This window comes from Microplitis demolitor, chromosome 10, assembly GCF_026212275.2.
Source record: "Microplitis demolitor isolate Queensland-Clemson2020A chromosome 10, iyMicDemo2.1a, whole genome shotgun sequence".
Lineage (NCBI taxonomy): Eukaryota > Metazoa > Arthropoda > Insecta > Hymenoptera > Braconidae > Microplitis > Microplitis demolitor.
This window is the reverse complement of record NC_068554.1, coordinates 17,308,316-17,330,088: the sequence shown is the minus strand read 5'-3', so window position 1 is coordinate 17,330,088 and position 21,773 is coordinate 17,308,316. Positions and strand designations below refer to the sequence as shown.

The window sequence follows — 21,773 nt, the reverse complement described above, 5'->3', positions numbered from 1 at the left end:
ATTAACGAAAAAAATTACTGATTTTAAGGTTCAGTTGAGTGGTGACTCAGGTGTACCGATTGTTACAATACTAAACGGATCATATGAATCATCCATAAATGAATTTCGACATAAAAATAAAAAAGTTTTTAATAAAAACAAATTTAGTTACAAAAAAAATTAAGAAATTATTCAATATTTTTTAATTACATTGATTAATTAGTTTATTATAATAATATAATTTAGTTATTTATTTTTTAAATCATTTAAAATAAAAATGTGGACTAAAAATCCATTTGCTGCGCTAGTGTAAGAAAGAGAGAGTAAGGAGTATTCATTCCTTAGAGTGTGAAGGAGGGAGCACCTATGCGTGAATCCAAGACAAAATTTCCTTGGCTTGAGACTCTAATAATCTTGGTTTGAGATTTTCCGTGTGATTAGTCAAAGAAAGTACAATATACTCAAACCAAGAGTTAAAATTTTTTAAATCAACTGTTTTTATTTTTAGTTCGTGTTCGTATCGTTTATTTTTTCAAAACATCATAGTTCTTTAATTAAGTATTAAATTTTCTTGAACTAAATATTTTTATTTAGTTGGTTCAAGTAAGTAAGATACTTAGGTTAAGAAAAATATTTATTCCCTCGCAGTTTTGGATCACGGTGGAAACACTGAGGTTTACATGGTGGAAACACCCGAAAATCCACGGTGTTTACACGGTGTTTTCACCGTGTAAACATCGTGGATTTGTTCCATTCTCACACCGGGTATTCACCGTGTTGACACGAGGTATCCACGGTGTTTTCACGGTGTGACTTTGTTGACTACACACTATACCCACCGTGTTTACACGAGGTATCCACGGTGTTTTCATAGTGTATTTGCCGTGTTTTCACGGTGTGTCAACGGGGACTACACATTTCATCCACCGTGTTTACACGAGGTATCCACCGTGTTTTCACGGTGTATTTACCGTGTTTTCGCGGTGTGTCGACGAGGACTACACGAGGTATCCACCGTGTTTACACGAGGTATCCATCGTGTTTTCACAGTGTATTTACCCTATTCTCGCGGTGTGTCGACGAGGACTACACGAGGTATCCACGGTGTTTTCACAGTGTATTTGCCGTGTTTTCGCGGTGTGTCGACGGGGACTACACATTTCATCCACCGTGTTTACACGAGGTATCCACCGTGTTTTCGCGGTGTATCTACGGTAACTACAAACTGCATCCACCGTGTTTACACGGAGTATTCACCATGTAAACACGGTATGCCCACAGTGGCTACACACTACATCTGCCGTGTTTGAAATCAAAAAAATTACACTGTGCATAAAACTTTCAGAATTCAAGGAATCGGAAATAATAAATTAACAAGCGATTTTTCAATTTTGGTTCACAATGTCGCCTCGTAAAACTAATGTTTTTGGACGAAAATACATAAAAACGATTGAAATAGAAATTTGTAAGTTTTTAGTTTGTAAGTTACATTAATTTGAATAGAGTAACTTTTAAACTAAACGACCAATTCGATCCATCTTTAAACGTAATCAAGATAGTCGCCTATAGAATAAATAGTGAAAATTAAGATCCGATCAGAATGTAGACGATTCCGTGATGACATAAGGGTTTCAATACACAGATACAAAACAACAAATAATTATTATTTAGATGTCACATTTATTTAATTAAACAATTACTTTAACTTAAATGCAATATATTTTAAACTGAGTTATGAAAAACATTATCTACTACTTCTTTGCTTGACGGCGACACTCTTTAAAATATTCTCCCATCCACTTGTCCAAAAATCTTTCTATATCATCATTGCCATTTTTGGCAATGTTTAACTCTCGCTTTTTTTGAATATAGAGAGACAAATCTGCAACAAGTAAATATACCATTTTTAGGTTTATTTCGTTTATTTAATATATATAAATTTTTTTTTTAAATACAGCTATTGCAGGTCTGATGTCAAGATTTTCAAGGAGTTTCGCTGTAGTTTGTTTTATTTTGACGAGAAATCTTCAAAAACGCTATCAGTCGAAAAGTTTATGCATGTACGTATGGATACGTATATTCATAGATATTAGTGTCTCAAAAAAAAAAAAATTTTTTTTTTTAACGTCTTATGGACTCAAAAGATACTTTATATTATAAAAAAAAATCCTCACCAAATTTTAGCCAGATATCTTTAAAATTGATCTATCACAGAAGAGAGGTCCACTTTCTGATTTAAAATAACCGCGAAAATTTTTAATATCAGTTTTTCGTTATTAAAACTATGAAAAAGATTTTTTTTGAAATTTCATCGAGCATAATTTTGTTGGAAATTAAATTCTCTACAAAAAAGTGTTGCTGCATTATGTACGTCAAGCGAACTGGGTAAGAGTTACGGGGATTCAAAGGTCAACAAAAATTTAGTTTTCTCAGTGTTAAATTTTTTAAAATTATTTTTCATTTTTATTCCATCAACAAATATTTTTATTTTAATTTTGACAGGCACGATTTTGTAGGAGATTTAATTTTCTTTTTCCCAGTTCGTTTAACGTACATAATGCATTGGCACTTTTTTCGTATAAAATTTAATTTCCTGCAAAATTATTCTAGTCGGAATTTAAAAAAAAAAAAATTTCATAGTCTTAATAACGAAAAACTAAAATTAAAAATTTTCGCGGGTATTTTAAACGGAAAAGAGGACTCCCTCTGTAATAGCTTAATTTTAAAGATATCTGGCTGAAATTTGGTGAGGATTTTTTTTTTTATATTTCAATTTTTTTTGGGACACCCTAATATATATATTTTGGATGGGCCAAAAAAAAAGAACTAATTTTTTTTTTCTTTAGTTACCGTGAAAATGATGTTAAAGATGATAAACAGAAAATTCTGGTAAAGTTTGAGCTCTCCATATTAATATTAAGAGGTGGCGCTTCGTGATTATTTATTTTCTATTTAAAAAACATTGGAAAAAATCATTTTTTTGTTTGGAATTTTTCACCTTGGCAACGGCTTATTGTATAAATAAGCCCAGCATACATTTTTGTAGGGAATTTAACGCTGTATAAAAAAAACTCTCCTATCTTTTATTTGAAAAATCCATCTGTTCAAAAGTTATTGGAGCTCAAAGTCGAGTTAAAGTAAATTTCGAGATCTTTTTACTTTTTTGGCGAAACTATCGGACTTATCAAAAAATATCATTTAATCTTTTTTGTAGAAAATTTTATTTCCTTCAAATTATCGTTGAGAAATTTTTTTCAAATTCTGCATTGTTTTCTAGTTATTTTCATTTCAATGCCAAGTTCTTAAAGTCGAACAGAACACTATTTTTCAGGAGATTGGCATTATAATTTAAATAACTAAGAAAAAAAGGTATTTCAAAAAAACTTATCAGAAATAATTTTTAGTTAATTAAACTATCTACAAAAAAAAATTATATGACATTTTTTGATAAGTCCGATAGTTTCGACGGAAAAGTAAAAAGTTCTCGAATTTTATTCTAACTTGACTTTGAGCTCGAATAATTTTTGAAAAGATGGATTTTTTGAAAAAAGATAGGAGAGTTTTTTTTATACAGCGTTAAATTCCCTACACAAATGTATGCTGGGCTTATTTATATAATAAGCCGTTGCCAAGGTGAAAAATTCCAAACTAAAAAATTATTTTTTCCAATGTTTTTTAAATAGAAAATAAAAAATCACGAAGCGCCACCTCTTAATATTAATATTAAGAGCTCAAACTTTACCAGAATTTTCTGTTCATCATCTTTAACAACATTTTCACGGTAACTTAATAAAAAAAAAATAGTTCTTTCTTTTTGGCGCACCCTAAATATATGTATTTGACTGTTTCAAATTAGGGGACTATTTTTTTTTTTATGAGCAATGAAAAATCGATAGGGTATCTTAAAATATGGTGAAAGTTAAATTTTGAGGATTTATCGAAAAATGATAAAATACTCTTTGTACAGCATTCAATTTCCTACAAATAACTGCATTGGAAATTAAAGAAAATTTAAGCGCAGAAATCATTTATTGTAATTTCACGTTTCTGAAAGTTTGCAGGATTGTTTCATGGGTGTTGAAGGTATAAATAGTTTTATTTTTCTAGTAGAAAAGTTCGATACTTGGATTTTGGAAATTATATTAACTGTATTACGAAGATATTAACAACAAATTTTTTTCTGAAGTGATAACGAAGATCGTAAAAATGTTATCAAATATAATCAAGAGGTTCATGCAAGACTTTAGTCAGTAATAAATGAAACAAAATATATAGCTACAAAGTATTTAATATTTCTATTTAAAAAAAAAAAATTAATTTTTATTTCAATTGATAAAAAAGTGCCCTCCTAATTCTCAGTTACTCAATTAAATACTTATTACTAAATTTTAAAGCCGATTGACCTTGCAGGCTAGACCCCGAACTTTACACAGTTTTCAAGCGCAAAAGAGCTTAAAAAAATGAGTTTATAAAAAGTTTTTTCATACCTCTAACTTTTTTTTTTTCTTCCGGTGTCACCACAATTTTTAAAGGATCTTTAACATCTGGTTTCATGTACATTTTCACGAGCTTTTCAGGTTCCCACAAAATATTTATGATTCGATTCACTCGTTTCCGCATAGTTGGTGCCTGAACTAATTTGGCGTAATCTTCGGCCGAAATATGTGTACCATCAATGACATACATCTAAATGAAATTAAAAAAAATACAATAGATTGTTGATCATGAATAGTACATTGAGTCGCAAGAGATGAAACAATGGAAGTGCATGAGAAGGTGTTTGTCTGCCCGATATGAACCTGAGAGATGATATCACCCGTGCTTTCATGAATGTTTCATCCCATGTCACTCATTACATTTTTCATCACTTATGCTCAAAACTTTAAATTTCAATGTTTGAGACCAGTCGAATCAAACCAATATCACATTAATATTGTGGGAAACCGTTGACGTATGTTTAAATTACGAATTCCAATTAGAATAAAATATATTTACTTATAATTAAAAACTAGCAGATATTTTGACATTTTAAATAAAATTGAGAAGCTGGAAATTTGTAAAAAAAAAAAATTGAGATGCTGATACGGTTTAATTAAACATTCAGCAACTGCTTTTATGCCACTAATTTATTTAATTCCCAATTTTAGCATACGTCGTAGTTTGCCATGGCATTAATTTCAAATTAGCTTTTTTTGTAAGGAAAGATATCTTTTTTTAATTACAAAGAATACTACCCCGTGCATACTGAAATGACTTCTAACACAACAGTATATTCAACGAATACATGTAGAGTCTTCAGTTAGGTTTATATTATAATAAATTATACACGGAGAGAAAAAAATTGGGAATTTTTTTAGTTTTGCTTGGGGAAAATTCCTTTGTTGGCATTGTAAATTTTACTATGACAACACGTAAATTGTACCTGTGTCACATGGTACATTTTGCTTTGTTACATAGGAATCATTCCTATATTGATAATGTTAATTTTCCCTATGTTAACATGGGAAAAATTCACATGTAGACATTGCCGGAATGCCTTTAATGACATTGGAAATTCTTCAATGTCAAGATGGGAAAATTTCCGATGTTAAGGTAGAAATAATTCCCATGTCAACAGAGTAGAAATTACTATGTACACTGTAAAAAGAGCAGTGCTAAAAAAGAACACATGTGTGCGCGCACACGCACTTGCACACGTGAGCACAAACACGCACACACCCATACACGTACTCAAACAAACCAGCACACATACGCGTATAAACAAACATGTACACATGATCAAATACACATTCACACACAGTCAAACTCATGCACAAACACACACATATTCGCATTCACGTACATATACACACTTAAACACACACACACACACACACACACACACACACACACACACACACACACACACACCCCGTGCACTGTTTAACTGTAGCGATCGAGTGAGTAAAAATATTTCCAAAATAAAATATTTTAACGCTGGTCAAGAATATTTACCGGCGGTGTTAGTTGAACACCGCTTTCGGTGTTGAAACTTAACACCGGAAATTTTAACACCTACATCGCTTGGACTTACCTCAATTATTTTTTACAGTGTATGTAAACTGACGTTTTCTACGTAATTTATGAACTAAATCAAAATAATTGAATTGACGATTATGTACTTTCAGTAACACGACGTAATTGATTATTACGTACTCGTTTATATTCACCGAATTTATAAAAATATTTGTTCATTGGTAGTCGCTACAAAAATTTTTAATTAAATTACACAAAATTTTTTCGAAAACTTTGAAATTCTATTTTTGTATACGTTAAAACCTTCTCATATCTCTATTTTATCGCTTTAACGCCTAAGTGATAATAATGATCAAAATATTTGGTATTTTGTTGGTTTTAGCTTCTTGTGAACTTTTCTCGTGAAACCTAGCAATTCTTTCTATGTTGACATGAAAATTTTTCCCAAGCCAACATGGATATTTTTACTTTATCAACATGGGAATATTTACTATGCTAACAGAGGAATTTTTTCTTTGTCAAGATAGGAAAAATTCCAGTGCTGACATAGTAACAATATCTATGTCAATATAGGAAGTCAGCAATGTTAAAAAGGGAATTTTAACCATGCCTACATGGAAATTTTTCCAATGGTAATATGGAAGATATTCCTATAATATGTGGGTTAAATTCCTATAAAATATGGTAATATTCACCTTTTTCTTTTAGTAAAATTTCCCATGTTGATAAAGCAAAATTTGCTATGTCAACATAGGAAATTTTCCTAAGCAAGATGGGAAAAATTCCCATGTTTTTCTCTCCGTGTATATTAAGATTAATTCAATTGAATCTTACAGTCTGCGACTTTCCGTCGTTGTTAACTTCAGACAGCTGTTGATTGGATATTTCTGTTAGATCGCTCAGATAGAGCACAAGTAATTTATAAAATATAATTTTCCATAGATGTAAAAAGTATAAGGTTTTAATTTCTTTCGCGAAAGATGAGAACATTGTGTGTTATAAATATTCTTGGTAGTATCTTCTTTAACGAATCAAAGACGTGCTTTCTTACAACAAGTTGCTGAAAATAATATAAATAAGCTGTAAATTTACCTCTTTATTATTTACCACCACCGTAGATTCTCTCAACTTTGGATAACGTCTTCTTACATTTGTATTCAAGACTGTAAAGTTTTCATTTGTTATTGTTTTAACGATATCAGCCAATTTATCTACTTTTGTTTCTAATCTTTGCAGTTGTCGATATAAGCCAGGTTTGCAAGGAGTTTGCTTTTTGTGTGAGAGTTGTAAACGTGGTATGAATGTACGGCGTGTGAAGGGATGATGTGATGAACGAGGATTGCTTTGAGAGTTGACTCGTGTTGTTTGTGAATTCAATGATCTTCGTGAAAGTGTACTACTTGAGTTTGATAAGGTTTCATCACTACGGATTTGTGACCGATTATTTGAATTTTCTGTGTTATTTGTAACATCTGCTAAGGCTTGACGAAGTTGCTCTGGGTTTGAGGTGTTATTAATTGATGGTTCCATGGTGACAGTTGTTTCATTTTCCTGTTATTAATAAAATAATTTTATTAAGTTCGAAATTTAGTAAAAGAAGGTTAAGTTTTGAATTATCCAACCGTTTTTTAAAAATTTTTAAAAATAAAAATATTGAGAATAAACCTATATTAAATTCAAACTAAACTGAACAGAGAATAAACCAGCTTGAAAATGAATAAATATGACATTTACAAACAGATACAACATATAAACTAGTTTTATTTTGTACTTTGACTAAACAAAAATGAAACCACTTATCAACGGATTTCAAAGCTTGGAGTGTATGATATTTAAACTAAGCTCGAACTTAAACTCAAATTAAACCGATTTTAAATACGTCAACTCGTCTGCTAGAGAATGTTTCAACTTTTTTTTTTTTTAATAGCTAAATATTGCTTTACTTTCAGTTCATAAATTGTAATACAAAAGTTTGATAACGGTTTCATTCCACACCCCAAATACGAAGCGGAAAAGTAGTGCTTTTCATTAGAAACATTGATGACAAGACGTTCCGATTGGACAGGTTTCATAAGCTTAAAGTCAATTTCTTTGTTATATAACAAAGCTCAAAATGGATTTCTTTATTCAAGTCGTTTTGTCTCAACTTTAACCTTGAATAACTTTTGAAAGAGTAAATTTAGCAAAAAATGTTATAAGACCTTTTTCGTAGAGTATTAAATTTCTTTCAAAAACATGTATCTTGACAAGAAAAAATTCCAATATTTCTAGTAGTTACAAAAATTCAAAATAGAAGCAAAGAATTTAAAAAATAAATCAATATTTAAAGCACGGTTACAAGGAAACGGTTCGTTTTACGTCAATTTACTAAGAGAGATTTATTGTAGGACATTTAATTTCCTTCAAGAATATACATTGCTCAAATTTTTTAGATAGATGACTTACGAGTTTTGGGTAAAAAATGAAATTACTTTTAAAAAACGAATAGTCGTAACGGTACACTTCTTGATATCAATATTAAAGGCTCAAACTTGCACAATAATTTTTTTTGGTCATCAGGAACAATACACGGAGAAAAAAATATTGTTCTGAGAAGTATACTGTATAGTTACAGTAACAATACGTAATAGTTACCTACTAAATTGTTACTGCAACGATCTACAGTATCGTTCTGACAACAATGCGGTAGATAGCTCTGAGACCTATACCGTATCTTCTGAGCCCTATCTTACATAAATAATTTTGATTAAATAAAATAATTTATGAAACTAATATATTATTTGCAGTCTGAATAAATTTCAAATATAAATATGAATATATCTTTCAATTCTTGAGGTTATATATACATATATATATATGTATATATATATAATATAAATTCAACTAATTAAATTGATTTTTACATTTTTATTATTTTATTATTATGTTTTCTAGTGTATAGCCGCAATTACGGCCTTTTACACTTTTTGCCTTTATATCGCAAACTGCTTTACTTCTCCTCCTCTGCCTTTCGTTTGTGCGGCTGTGGCCCGACTTGTGCTTATACTGTGCTGCATCATTACGGTGATACCCTGCAACCTCCCTTGTGCAATGGAGGTGCAGTGGCTAGGGAAACCACAGAGAAAACCTAGCCAGTACAGTTCGGTTTGGGTGAAGCTCCAGTGATCGATAAAATTCCCATTTTACCGATCACTGGATCTTCATCCCGCGCCTAGCGATCAGAGACCTTCGTTCGAACCCGACGTGTGGCTAAACGGTCACCCAGCCAAGTAGTGATCATGCTCGATGCTACTTAACTTCGGTGATCGCCCGAGCCACGCGCGTGCCAAACGGCTGCCTCAACCGCTGTTTGATTTTTACATATTTTTCACAATTGAAATATATAGTAGTTTTATTAGATTGATCATTACGTAAATAATCAGTAAGGTTATTGATAGTTAACAAATTTTTAAAAAAATGAACTCGAATTGTTACATTTGAAAAAAGGCGCCAAAATGGATGTTTAATTAAGTTAGACGCCGGCGTGTGAGATGACGATTACAGAAAGTCGTGTAGGGCTCACAGCTATCCAATAGATAGTTACAGGAACGATAAGATATTTTTACCATAAGTATACGTATCGTTGTGGTAACAATCTACGAGTAGCTATACTTTAGATCGTTCGAAGAACAATATTTTTTTTCCCGTGTATTTTCGCAGTATCGAAAGAAAAAAAAATAGTCGATTTTTTTTGCCCAGTCTAATATATATTACATAACTACATTCTTTTTAAACTGATAAAATAACTGAATTTTAAGCAGGAACTTAAAAAACTATCCTCCTACATTAATCTACGACTGTCTTTTAGTGTAAGATTTCTAAATCAAAAAATTTTTCAGTACGGGGTCTTACCCTTTTTTCGAGTGATACGCGCACACGACTCAGTCAGATCCCGCACAGTAATCAGTGTGGTGCTGCACCACAATTAGGTATTTTTTTCCACCACCGTACTGAGTTGAAAGCAGAATAGTAACCAGTCGGGTTCCAATCTTTCCATGTATAACTTTACAAGCTACAAAAGTTTTACCTGTTCAATTCACGTAAATTTTTTTTTTTGGCAGTATGATATCGGTCAAAGTGATTCGTCCACTTCTTCGAAATGTATCGTGGTCACACGAGTACAGGCTAGCTGATACCTAAGTGATATTTCCTTCATCAACTTTCTTTAAAAATTGTCTAAATTAAAAAACTTAAAACTATGCTAAAATTGTTTATGAGTCACTTCTTGCTAGTAGTGTACTTTTTTGTCCACAGAAATATTATATAAAATCAATGGAGCTCATTTCAGTTGACTAAAAGTCGGTTAAAAATTTTTTTTTCATCTTGAATATACTTAAACTTCAGCATGTACTTAAATTAGGAACTACGTAAGGTAGTCGAGTGTTATCCCAGCAATCGGAATCGCATTGGAAGGCAATGCGATTCAATACTATTTTTGAAACCCAGTGTATCGCGTTGGAAAGTATTGAATCGTATAGGATTTTTAAGGCCCTGTAGATCATGCAGCTTAGAGGTCAAACTGAATAAGCAACTAAGATTTCTGTGTATCATAAGCCATTAAAGTAGTAATAATTGAAATAAAATATCAAATCGAATTACTATTTAATTATCGCGGTCATTTATTGAAAGGAAAAGCTTTTCATAGAATGAAAAATAATAACTGTTATCATCTAAATTTTATAAAATTAAATTATATCGTCAATTCAACGGTTTTTTTGCGGTAAATTAGAAAAAAATATTAGATTAGAGAATATTCCATTAGAATCGAGAAGATTGGTTATCGATCAAAGAAAACAAGATTATTAGTCAAAAACAAAATTTTGGAATCGAAAAAATGAACAAAAACCGAGAAACTACAAGTTATGGTGATTTTTAGAAAAAAATTGATAAATTTAAAGTTTCAGGACATTTAAAAAGAAAAATCGCAGCACTTTGAAATTTTCTGGGTTTTTTCAGGACACTTGGAAATTGAAAAAAAAACGATGATATTCTTTCCTATCCGTTATATCCAAACTTATAGCAAGATTGCCGAATATCCTGAAATATGCGAATTTCGACTTGTTTTTTAGTAAACATTATTGCTTCAAAAAACATTTGTCTATCAGAAGCCATTAATATCGTCTTACAGAGAATGTTTTTCAGTTTTCAAAACCCTACTTTCATTCTCTGTACGACCAATACGTCCGGAGTTATTGATTATCAAAGCCCAAATGGACTCTTTTGCTTTGATCAATGATAACTCGGCGCTAAATCGTCGTACAGACTTTTTGAGGCCGCCAAATTAAAGGGCATAAAATTTCCTAAACGAGTCATAGAACTCAAATTATCGAAAAGAATTTATTAAAGCCCATAGACTTGTTGAAAGACGAGCAAAAATTTTGAAAAAAATTTTTTCTTTTTTTGGTTTTCTTACGATTACTCCGTAACTCTGCATGATAAAAAAATTTGAGGTCCTGATCCGAAAATTATAAAATTGAGGCTAAAATTCGCTTTTTTTTTTTTTTTTATCTACGACCATTGTTTACTGAAGTACAGCATGTTGAAAATCACCCAAAAATTTCCAATTTTTTTTTCTATCCCTTAATTTTTGGGACAAGTGTATAATACGTTTGCTAGTATTCATTCCAAAAAATCATCATTCTACTTGAAATAATTCTCTTTTTATATAATTTTATGCTAATGAAATTCGTTTCAAATTAGTTTGCTTTGTCTATCGGACATTTTTAATGTTAATATTTTAACAAAGTTTAATAGTTTGTATTTTTTTAAATAAATAAATGCATGCTATTAAACTCAATTACTTTCACAGTGATTCAATTTTTGTTTCTTAGTGGATTATTTTACTAAAAAAATTTGATATCATTAAAATGATTGCAAAAGCTATAATTTTACTAGATGTTTTCTATTTACACTGTGTATTAAATAAATTTTTTTCTCTTAATTATTTTAGAGTCATAGATAATCGTATTAAAATTTTTAATTTTCGGCTATCGGTAATCAAGAATTTCGGGTTAATTGGTAAAAACATTTTCCTACGTAACCTATTTCAACGTGCCGCATTGAATTGCATTGATACGGATTGATAAGACAGCCATTCCAAAAATAGGATTGAATCCAATTGAATCGGATAGAAAACTGAATGCGATTCAATGCGATCCCGATTGCTGGGATATTACAGAAGAAATGCAATTTACATGAAGTCTTTTTTTTATTACTTCATTGGTTGAGACAATCGAGAAGAATGAGATGTTCGGAATTTTCACGACAAAATGTATTGAAATAACATATGCAACACGAGCTCTTACGTTGATAAATCCCAAGTACAACATTGAAATGATTTATGCCACGCGCACGCCTCGGCACTCAAAATTCACACTAGATTATTAAAAAAAACTCACCTCATCTATTTCAGTTTCATTACTAGGATTCGCAATCGGTGATGGTGGCAACATATTTAGGTAGTATTGTGCAGATTCTTCAATAGCGGCTTTCGAAGCATTCGGTTCTGTATTCTGAAATATTTGATGTTAATAGTACATTTAATTAAATCAAAATAGATAAAACAATATAAATGCAGACCGGGGTGAAGTTGTCTGCCCGATTCAAAGGCAAGAACTGATATCACCCGTCCCTGAATTAATATTTCACTCCGTACCATTAATTACATTTTCCATCACTTATATTCAAAACTTGGAGTATTAATAATTAATGCCAGTCAAATCGAACTAGTATCAGGTTAATGCTGTCGGAAGCTATTGACGTATATTTAAATTACGAATGATAATCTAAATACAATTTATATACACATTAATAAAAATTAGCAATTATTATGACGTGTAAAATATAATTATAAAGTCTCCAATTTGTAAAGAAAAACAGTTGACCAACCGATGGAGTTAGATATAAAATTAATTTAGCTCCAGAGGGCTGAAATCAAAATTGCATTCATCTCAAGAGATAAAAAGAATGACTCTCACATACATCGCAGGTTGTCAAATCATTAACCGGAAATTTGCTCGATTAAACTAGTTAAATAAGCATTGAAACTTCAAGTTGTTATAAACAAATAGATTAATGCGTTAAGTTTTATTTGTTAATTCGTCAATTGAAATTCAAACATTTTAAATGCTTGTTATTACTTCAAATGTTTTATTAAAGAAATGAACGAATAAAAAATTTGAATTTATATAAAATTAAGTAGATATGCTTTTTTTTTAATGTTTGGATTAGGCAATAAAACAAAGCCAAATCAAAAGTGCTACATTAATATGATTAATTCCATGCGCACGCTTTAGCACTCAAAATTCAAACTAGAATATTAATATAACTTACTTTATCCATTCGAGTTTTGGTTCCAGAATCCGGAAGTATTGATGGTGGCAACACATCTTCCACCGTTTGTTCAATAGTGGCTCTCGAAGCATTCGGTTCTGCATTCTGGTAAATTCAATGTCAATAGTATATTCAGTAGAATCACAAAAGATGAAATAATAAAAATGTAGACTAGGGTGAAGTTTTCTGCCCGATCCAAAGGCGAGAACTGACACCACCTGTCTCTGCATAAATGTTTCATCCCGTACTATTAATTACATTTTCCATCACTTATGCTCAAAACTTGGAGTATTAATGATTAATGCCAGTCAAATCGAACTAGTATCAGGTTAATGCTGTCGGAAGCTATTGACGTATATTTAAATTACGAATGATAATATAAATACAATTTATATACTCATTAATAAAAACTAGCAATTACTATGACGTGTAAAATATAATTAAAAAGTCTCAAATTTGTAAAGAAAAACAGTTGACCAGACAATGAAGTTAGATAAAAAATTAATTTAGATTCAGAGGGTTGAAATCGAAATTGCATTCACCCTATGAGATAAAAGGAATGACTCTCACATACATCACAGTTTGTCAAATCATTAACCTGAAATTTGCTCGATTGAACTAGTTAAATAAGCATTGAAACTTCAATTCGTTGTAAACAAATTAATTAATGAGCTAAGTTTTATTTGTTAATTCTCCAATTGAAATTAAAACATTATAAATGCTTCAGTTACAATTTTAAATGTTTTATTGATCGAGTCAATGATAATAAAATATAAATTGTAATTTTGATTATTATTATTTTACTGCTGAGGAAAGAATTTTTAACATTCATTTCGTTGATTTAAACTATATACCGAATGATGTAAGATATACTTTTATGAAGTGTCCCATTAACACAAAAGCGCATGCCAAATTCAACATTATTTAAGTGTTCCAAACAACATATGAGTGTATAAAAGTTAAAGGTTAGATCTTCGAGAATTTCATTACTCGTACGTGTTACTTTGAACATATATAAATGTTTTTTTTTTTCACAGTCGGTTTATTTTATAATAACATATAAATTAGTGTTAACCGATCGTTTTACACGATCGGTTAACTTGACGATATGAAGTGGTAACTGTAACTTGACGAGTAAGTGGTAACTTGACGAATGATTGTTGACTGTGTATAATTCTATCGGCCCACTTTTTATGATCCTGAAGTTAGTCGACACCCGTCATTTTTAAAATAAAAAATCTTATAATTTTAGAAAAAAAAATTTTCAAATTTTAAAAAAATGCTCGAGTTGATTATTTAATTTTCTAGACGAGTATTTTTTTAAAAAGTTTAAAAAATGAAAACTCAAGGTAAAATTTGAAATTAAACTTTAAGATTACTTATTTTTTGTTTAAAAACTTTTACAAACCTCATTACTTTTTGATTTTTATATACACTGTTTCGAAGTCTTGACGAGTATTTTTCCGTTTATCACTATTTTTTACCGTTACCAAATATGTTTAAATAAACAATCTTGTAATTCGAAAAAAAAAAAAAAAAAAAAATGAATTTTTAAAAAATATTCGTGTAGATTTTTGAATTTTCTAAACGTGTGTTTTTTTTTTTTTTTTTTTTTTGAAAGATCAAAAATACTCGAACTGTTATTTTTAAAAAATTCATAAATTCATTAGTAATTACAAGCTTATTCGTTTTTAAAATTTTTGAAGCTTCAACTCTAATTTATGGTAAATTTCGAGATCTTTTTACTTTTTCAGCGAAACTATCAGACTTATCACAAAATGGGCTCTGGCCCCCACTCATAGTCATAAATACGGGAACCTTCGACTATAAATTTTATAAAAGAATTACCTTTTAGTTAATTTTAAATTTATGAATTTTTATATAAAACAAGAATTCGGACATTTCTGATTTTTTACAAAAAAGACACATCTAGAAAATTAAAAAATCTACACGAATATTTTTTCAAAATTCAAAAATTTTTTGTTTTTTTCTAAATTATAAGATTTTTATTTAAAAATTGCGATAAACGGAAAATTAAAAAAAATGCTCGTCAAGTTTTCCAAAAATTGTATATAAAAATCAAAAAGTAATAGGATTTGTCCAAATTTTTAAACAAAAAAATAGTCATCTTAAAATTTAATTTTAAATTTTATTTCGAGTTTTTATTTTTTAATCCTTTTAAAAAAATACTCGTCTAAAAAATTGAAAAAACTACACGGGCATTATTTTCAAAATTTGAAAATGTATTTTTTTTTCTAAAGTTATAAGATTTTTTATTTTTTAAATGGCGGGAGTTGGCTAACTTCAAGGTCATGACTTTTCTTTATCTATAACTACATATACATTTTATGTAATCGTGTTTAATTATATAACACTTTTTTACTCGGGATATTTGTATCAATATTTATAATTGCTTTTGTATCATTATTATTATTTTCTGTCTTATTATGATGGTACAAAAATTTTTCGAAACTAAAGAAAGATATGATTTATACGTACTACCTTTTTAATCTCTCGTACTGTTTTTTTTTGAGGTATATTCGGACTATATTGAGGAAGTCTTTGCATCCTGATACGTCTTATCTTGCTGTAATTTTTACGCAACTTATAGGGATCATCTAAAAATTAAAACTTCAATTAAAAATACATATTTCCGAATTGAATATTTAGTTACAGTCTTTTCATCTCGATTAGTTAATACCATGAATTTTCATTTGTTATAAAAAAAAAAAAAAATTAAGAGTTTTTTCTAATGCTGTTTAACCTTACCAAACTTATTAAACTTTTCCACTTTAAAACTATAACAAAAAAATCAACACTCGCTCAAAAATTAGCGTCCAGTTATGAACGATACATCATTTTAGGAGAAAATTTACTGCTCATCTAAATATTCGTAAATCCAACCATTGAAAAGTTACCAAGCCTTAAAGTTAATTGGTTTCAAAAATGTGTCTTTTTCGTTAAAAATTTTATTGCCTTTTAAGATATAGGTATATAGTAGGGTGTCCGTTACTTCCCAAAGTTGATTTTTTTACTTGGCCACGATACAAATCATTTGTTTGTGATTCAAAAATAATATAAAAGTTTATTTTAATGCAATTCAACCCCCTCCCTAAGTAATGATACGTTCCCATTTTAATACGATGACGAAAATTTTATTACTCGCTTAAAAATAAGTGTACACCAATGACTAATACATATTTAAGTAGGAAATTTATCTTTCTTCAAAAAAGGTATCTTATGTTTTTTTTCGTGAAGCCAACCATTTGAAAGATATTGAAGGTCAAATTTTGATTTGTTTAAAAAAGTTGACGTTTTTGTTCGAAAATTTATTACTCTCTATAACACATAGATATAAAATTAAGCACTATGAACTTTCCTATAGGAAATTTATCGTTCTTCCAAAAAGGTTTTCTACACGTTTTTCTTAAAGCCAACCATTCAAGTGATATCGAATCTTAAAATTGATGAATTTCAGAAACAATGTTTTTCGATTCAAATCCTATAACTCTTCAGCAAACAGATGTATTGCTAGACTTTTAACGGTTTTTTATTTTTTTGCAATTTACCGCTCTACAAAAAAGGACTTTGATTTTTTTTAATAAACTCAACTGTTTTAGAGATATTTAATTTTAAAATAAAACGAATTTTTTGTATTATAAGAGCGAAATTTTTAGCTAGTTTGTGAAAGTTGTCTTTCATCTTAGAGCTTAAATTTATCTTAAATGGTTGAGTTCATCAAAAAAATCTAACAGACCTTTTTTGTAGAGCGCTAAATTTCTGACAAGAAATGTTAAAAGTCCAATTATATATCAGTTTGCTGAAGAGTTATACAATTTTAATCAAAAAATATTCTTTTTTAAATCTATCATCTTTGACCTTCGATATTACCTAAAAGCATGGATTTACGAAAACAGTGTAAGGAACTTTTTTTGAAGAGCGATAAATTTCCTACATTATATTTCATAGCGCTTAATTTTATGTCTATGTGTTAGAGAGTAATAAAATTCTAAACAAAAACGCCAATTTCTTGAACGAAATCAAACTTTGACCTTCAATATCTTTCAAATGGTTGGATTCACTAAACAAACATACGAGACCTTTTTCGATGGGCGGTAAATTTCCTACAAAAATATGTATTAGTCATTCCTGTACACTTAATTTTAAGCGAGTAATTTAATTTTTCTCACTGTATTATAATGGGAACGTATCATTATTTACACAGAGTTAAACGGCATTAGAATAAATTTTTTAATTTTTTTTTATTATTTTTGGATCGCAAATAAATGATTTATATCGTGGCCAAATAAACAAAAATGTCATTTGGGAAAAAATGGACACGCTAATATATAGACCGTGGCTATATGTATTTGTGTGAATATCTTTAAAAAAATTGAATCGATAAGTTTCAAAATCTAATCAGCTATAAAACTCATTAAACGCACCAATTGCCACCTCAACAATCTGAATCGTTTAATTTGTTCGATAAATATTGTCGGGGAAAGAAATGATAAGGTTTTTCGCGAATTTCTTTAAAACGATTGCACTAATCATTTTCAAAATTTATTTAGCTCGAAAACTCAAGAAATCGCGCCGATTGCTACATTGAACATCAGAATCTGTCAATTAATTGAAAAGATATCGACGATAAAGAGTTAAAAAAAATAGCATTTTATGTCATTTTTCGGATAAATCATGATGTAATGTAATATAATATGTTTGAGTTTAAAAGGTCATACGAAAACAATGACATCCAAGAGTATTTTCGAGCTCAAGGCCAATTGTTGCCTAAATTGTTTTTATTACTATGGCGATATTTCAATAAATATAGCAAGGGGCTGTATATTTATTTTTTATGTAGCAGACAAAAGTCTTTCGAAATAAAAAGATACTTTTGTAAACTTATTCAATTTTAAGAACGGTTATCAGATAATGTTGTCCAAGCTTTTCTCTGAAATAAAAGCTCTAAACGCAAAATGAAGACACAGACCCAATGCTTTACTGTATGAACTATCGAAGTGCACTTTAATTTTTTGATAACTTCCAATTGTTTAAGAGAAAAGCTTGGACAAAGTTTCCATTTACTGTACAAGTGCAACAAAAGCAGTACTGTTTATTCAGTTGAGTACGAATAGAGAAACAAATGAAAACGCGTCTTAAGCTTAGATATCTCTTGAACGGTTAGATTTGCAAATAAATTCTATCAGATCTTTTTTGAAGAGTAGTAAATTTCCTATGAAAGTTGTATATTAGCCATAATCGGAAGCTAATTTTTAAGCGACTAATGAAGTTTTTGTTATTGCGTTAAACTAAAAGAGTTTAATTATTTAGGCTACGTCAAACGGCATTTGATTAAGCTTTTTTCTTTATTAACTCCGTAGCCAAGTAAAACAAGCTCACTTGAAAAATAGCAGATATTCTTACGTGTTTATAATAGAGTGATCAATTCAATTAAACAAAAAATTACCATCAATGTCGATGATTGAAACATGACTCAGGTGTAACCCGATTTTTCGGACAAACAAATCGTCTTCGTGTATGTCCTCTTCTTGAATCAATTTTATGCCGCCGTTAGAGCCAACTTTATATATAAATCGTGTTTCAATAATATAATAATTTGAGTCGTCTTTAGAGCTCGAGACTAGAGCAAACTTTTTCATTTTCTCGATAAATAAATTCTGTCATAAATAAGAAAACATTTGTAGTTTACACTCGTGCCATAAATTAAAGGAACAGAAAATTTTTTTTAATTTTTTAGTGATTTTCGCAAGGCTTTAACTTCGTGAAAAAAAATCGTATCAAAAAATAAAAAAAAAACATTTTGTAGCTTGAAATCTTTACTTTCGACGCATTTTGATTCAATTTTTTTAGAACTTCAGCTATTTACTCTTTTCTGCTAAAATCACTGAAAAATTAAAAAAATTTTTGTATTCCTTCAATTTATGGCATGAGTGTATTATTATATAGAATATATCAACTAAATATAATTTATATAACAACAATATTGGATATGTTCTAATAATCGCTATTTTTTTTTCTCATCGGCTTTGTATAATTTTCATAATAAAAATGAATAAATATTTATTACTCACTTAAAAATAATTGTATAGCTATAAGTAATACACATATTGCAAAAAATTGACCGCTCTACAAAAAAGGTCTTCTCGGTTTTTATAATAAATCTACCCGTTTTAGAGACATTATTTGCGCTCAAAATATACAGACTTTTTTATATCATTACAATGAAATTTTGAATTAGTTAGTAAAAGTTTTCTTTTTTAACTTAGAACTTTAATATTTCTCAAGTAGTTGAGTTTATTCAAAAAACATATGATAATTTTTTTTGCAGAGCGGTAAATTTATGACAAAAAAATGTTCAGTGCCTAAAAACGTATCGTTTTGCTCAGGATCAACAGATTTTCAAACGAAAAATATTATTTTTGAAATATATCAAGCTTTCAGATTCGATATTACCTAAATAGTTGAATTTGCGAAAAAAGCGCAAGAAATGTTCATTGTGGAGGGGTAAAATTTCTACAAAAAATTTATAGTCATTAATATTATATTTTTGTGTTAGAAAGTAATGAAATTTTTAAACAAAAAAACTAATTTTACGAAACAAATGAATCTTTGACCTTCAATATCTTTTAAATAATTGAATTTATGAAAAAAACATAAGTCACTTTTTTTGAAGAGCGGTGAATTCTCTACCAAAATATATATTAGTTATAGCTGTCCGTTAATTTTTAAGCAAGTAATAAAATTTTTTGCCATTGTACCAAAGTGGAAAGTCTCCTTACTTAAGCAGGATTAAAGGGTATTGAAATAAACTTATTTATTTTTTTTATTACTTTTGGGTCACAGATAAATAATTTCTATCATGGTTAACTAAAGGGTGCAATTTGTAAATAACGGACATCCTAATGTATACAAAAAAAATATCTATCGGACTTTTTCATTTATCAAAAATTGTTAACAAAAATTAAATTGATTGAATCAATTAAAGAAATAAAAAAAATTAAAATAATTTTTATTTTTATAGTTTAATCATTTTTTCAAAAACAAGACTCGAAATAAAATAAAAAGTTTGTTCGACACTTTTTATTGTTTTAGATGAAAATTTAATTATAATAGAAAATTTCTTATACGCTTGAATATTTACCCCAGCAGGGTATATAAAAAATTTTCACACGAGGATTTTTTTAAAATATTTTTCTTCATACATAAATACTTAATTTGACCTCTAAATCTTCAACATAAGTGCGCAACATTATTATGATTCGATTTCTTAGAAAAAGTTAAATTGTAAAATTTCGTGGGATTAGAAATAAGCGAAAAAGACCACCGATATTCATGACAAAGGAATCGGTCCACGATGCTATTTCATTTATGTTGATCTTTTGTTTACCATGTTTGTCTTTCTAGTTCGCTCGCACTATAGCAAATTTATATTCGTTAAATATAGTGTTTAACGATCAAGATTTTCGCAAGTATCGTAATTCAAAAAATCTTAGCAGTTATTACATTTATAATACACTAATTAAAAATATGTATAGCAATTTATTACAGAAAAATGAACTATTTTAATTTTTATAAAGCCTAAGTTCAGGTAATTTCACTTTATTCATAAAAATATTCAAAAAAATATAAACATTTTTGTTGTTTGCGGTAAAAAGAAAGAATAAATATTTTTTAAATAAATTAAAAATTCATAAAAAATATCTAAATAAGTAACTTTATATTGAAATATTCATTTTAATATTTTTAGGAATGATTGTTAAAATGCACGGTTTTTTCATTTCAACATGTCGATAATTAAAAATAAATAACTCCCACAGCTAATAATAAAAAACAAAACACTCGAAAACCATAAAAACCAAGTAATTTTTTCAAAATTTATTTAAAATAATATATCAATAATTTATGGCTAGACATTCAAGTAAAAATCACTTACCTTACACTTAATCTGCAAAACTTGCGATTTACATCACCGGTTTACTTTCATCAATAATCGAAATCAGTATATTATTATTAAAAATACAATAAATATATAATAATTCAGTATAATTAATTTATACCCTGAAGCACAAATTTACGGTAGATAATTAGTATAAATAATTATCACTTTCTTGTCAGTATTTATTTTCATACAATAAAGTAATTTTTTAACACTTGCTTTGAAGGACAACACAATGCTGCAGACAATGAGACAATAGATCACGGATTACAATGCTTTGGCTCGCTGCTCTCACGTGGTAAAATATAAAATATGGATGGCACTTCAAACCCAGAAAGGTTGCCATAGAAACGATACTAACATACTACCCGTACTACACTGACGAACTAATATCACATATGTATAGTCTCGATTGTATGTGTGTGTGTATAAGGAAAAGTAGATAATTCTA

The 21,773-nt window shown here is 29.1% G+C and overlaps 1 protein-coding gene across 4 annotated transcripts; it reads right to left on the bottom strand.

Moving 5' to 3' along the window:
• Positions 1 to 1,639: 1,639 nt before the first annotated feature.
• Positions 1,640 to 21,690, bottom strand: LOC128668710 (uncharacterized). 4 transcript variants are annotated; one of them, XM_053742140.1, is made up of 8 exons: positions 21,320 to 21,689; positions 18,833 to 19,043; positions 15,868 to 15,983; positions 13,366 to 13,470; positions 12,432 to 12,545; positions 7,087 to 7,545; positions 4,467 to 4,665; positions 1,640 to 1,861 (listed from the first exon to the last, which is right to left on the bottom strand). In XM_053742140.1, the coding sequence occupies exons 2-8, from the start codon at positions 19,023 to 19,025 to the stop codon at positions 1,731 to 1,733; spliced, it is 1,317 nt and encodes a 438-aa protein (XP_053598115.1). In that variant the 5' UTR covers positions 19,026 to 19,043; positions 21,320 to 21,689; the 3' UTR covers positions 1,640 to 1,730. The 4 variants fall into 4 exon arrangements, with proteins under 4 accessions (XP_053598115.1, XP_053598114.1, XP_053598116.1 ...); XM_053742139.1 differs by having other exon boundaries at positions 15,865 to 15,983; positions 21,320 to 21,407; XM_053742141.1 differs by lacking the exon at positions 18,833 to 19,043 and having other exon boundaries at positions 15,865 to 15,983; positions 21,320 to 21,690.
• Positions 21,691 to 21,773: the final 83 nt, after the last annotated feature.

Excerpts from the sequence above, each read along its gene's own strand:
- LOC128668710 (XM_053742139.1), bottom strand. The coding sequence starts at position 19,025 with ATGAAAAAGTTTGCTCTAGTCTCGAGCTCTAAAGACGACTCAAATTAT. Across the intron at positions 15,984-18,832 it reads TTCAATCATCGACATTGATG|ATGATCCCTATAAGTTGCGT; the intron begins GTAATTTTTTGT and ends TTTAATTTTTAG. Across the intron at positions 13,471-15,864 it reads TACGAGAGATTAAAAAGGTA|AATGCAGAACCGAATGCTTC; the intron begins GTACGTATAAAT and ends TGAATTTACCAG.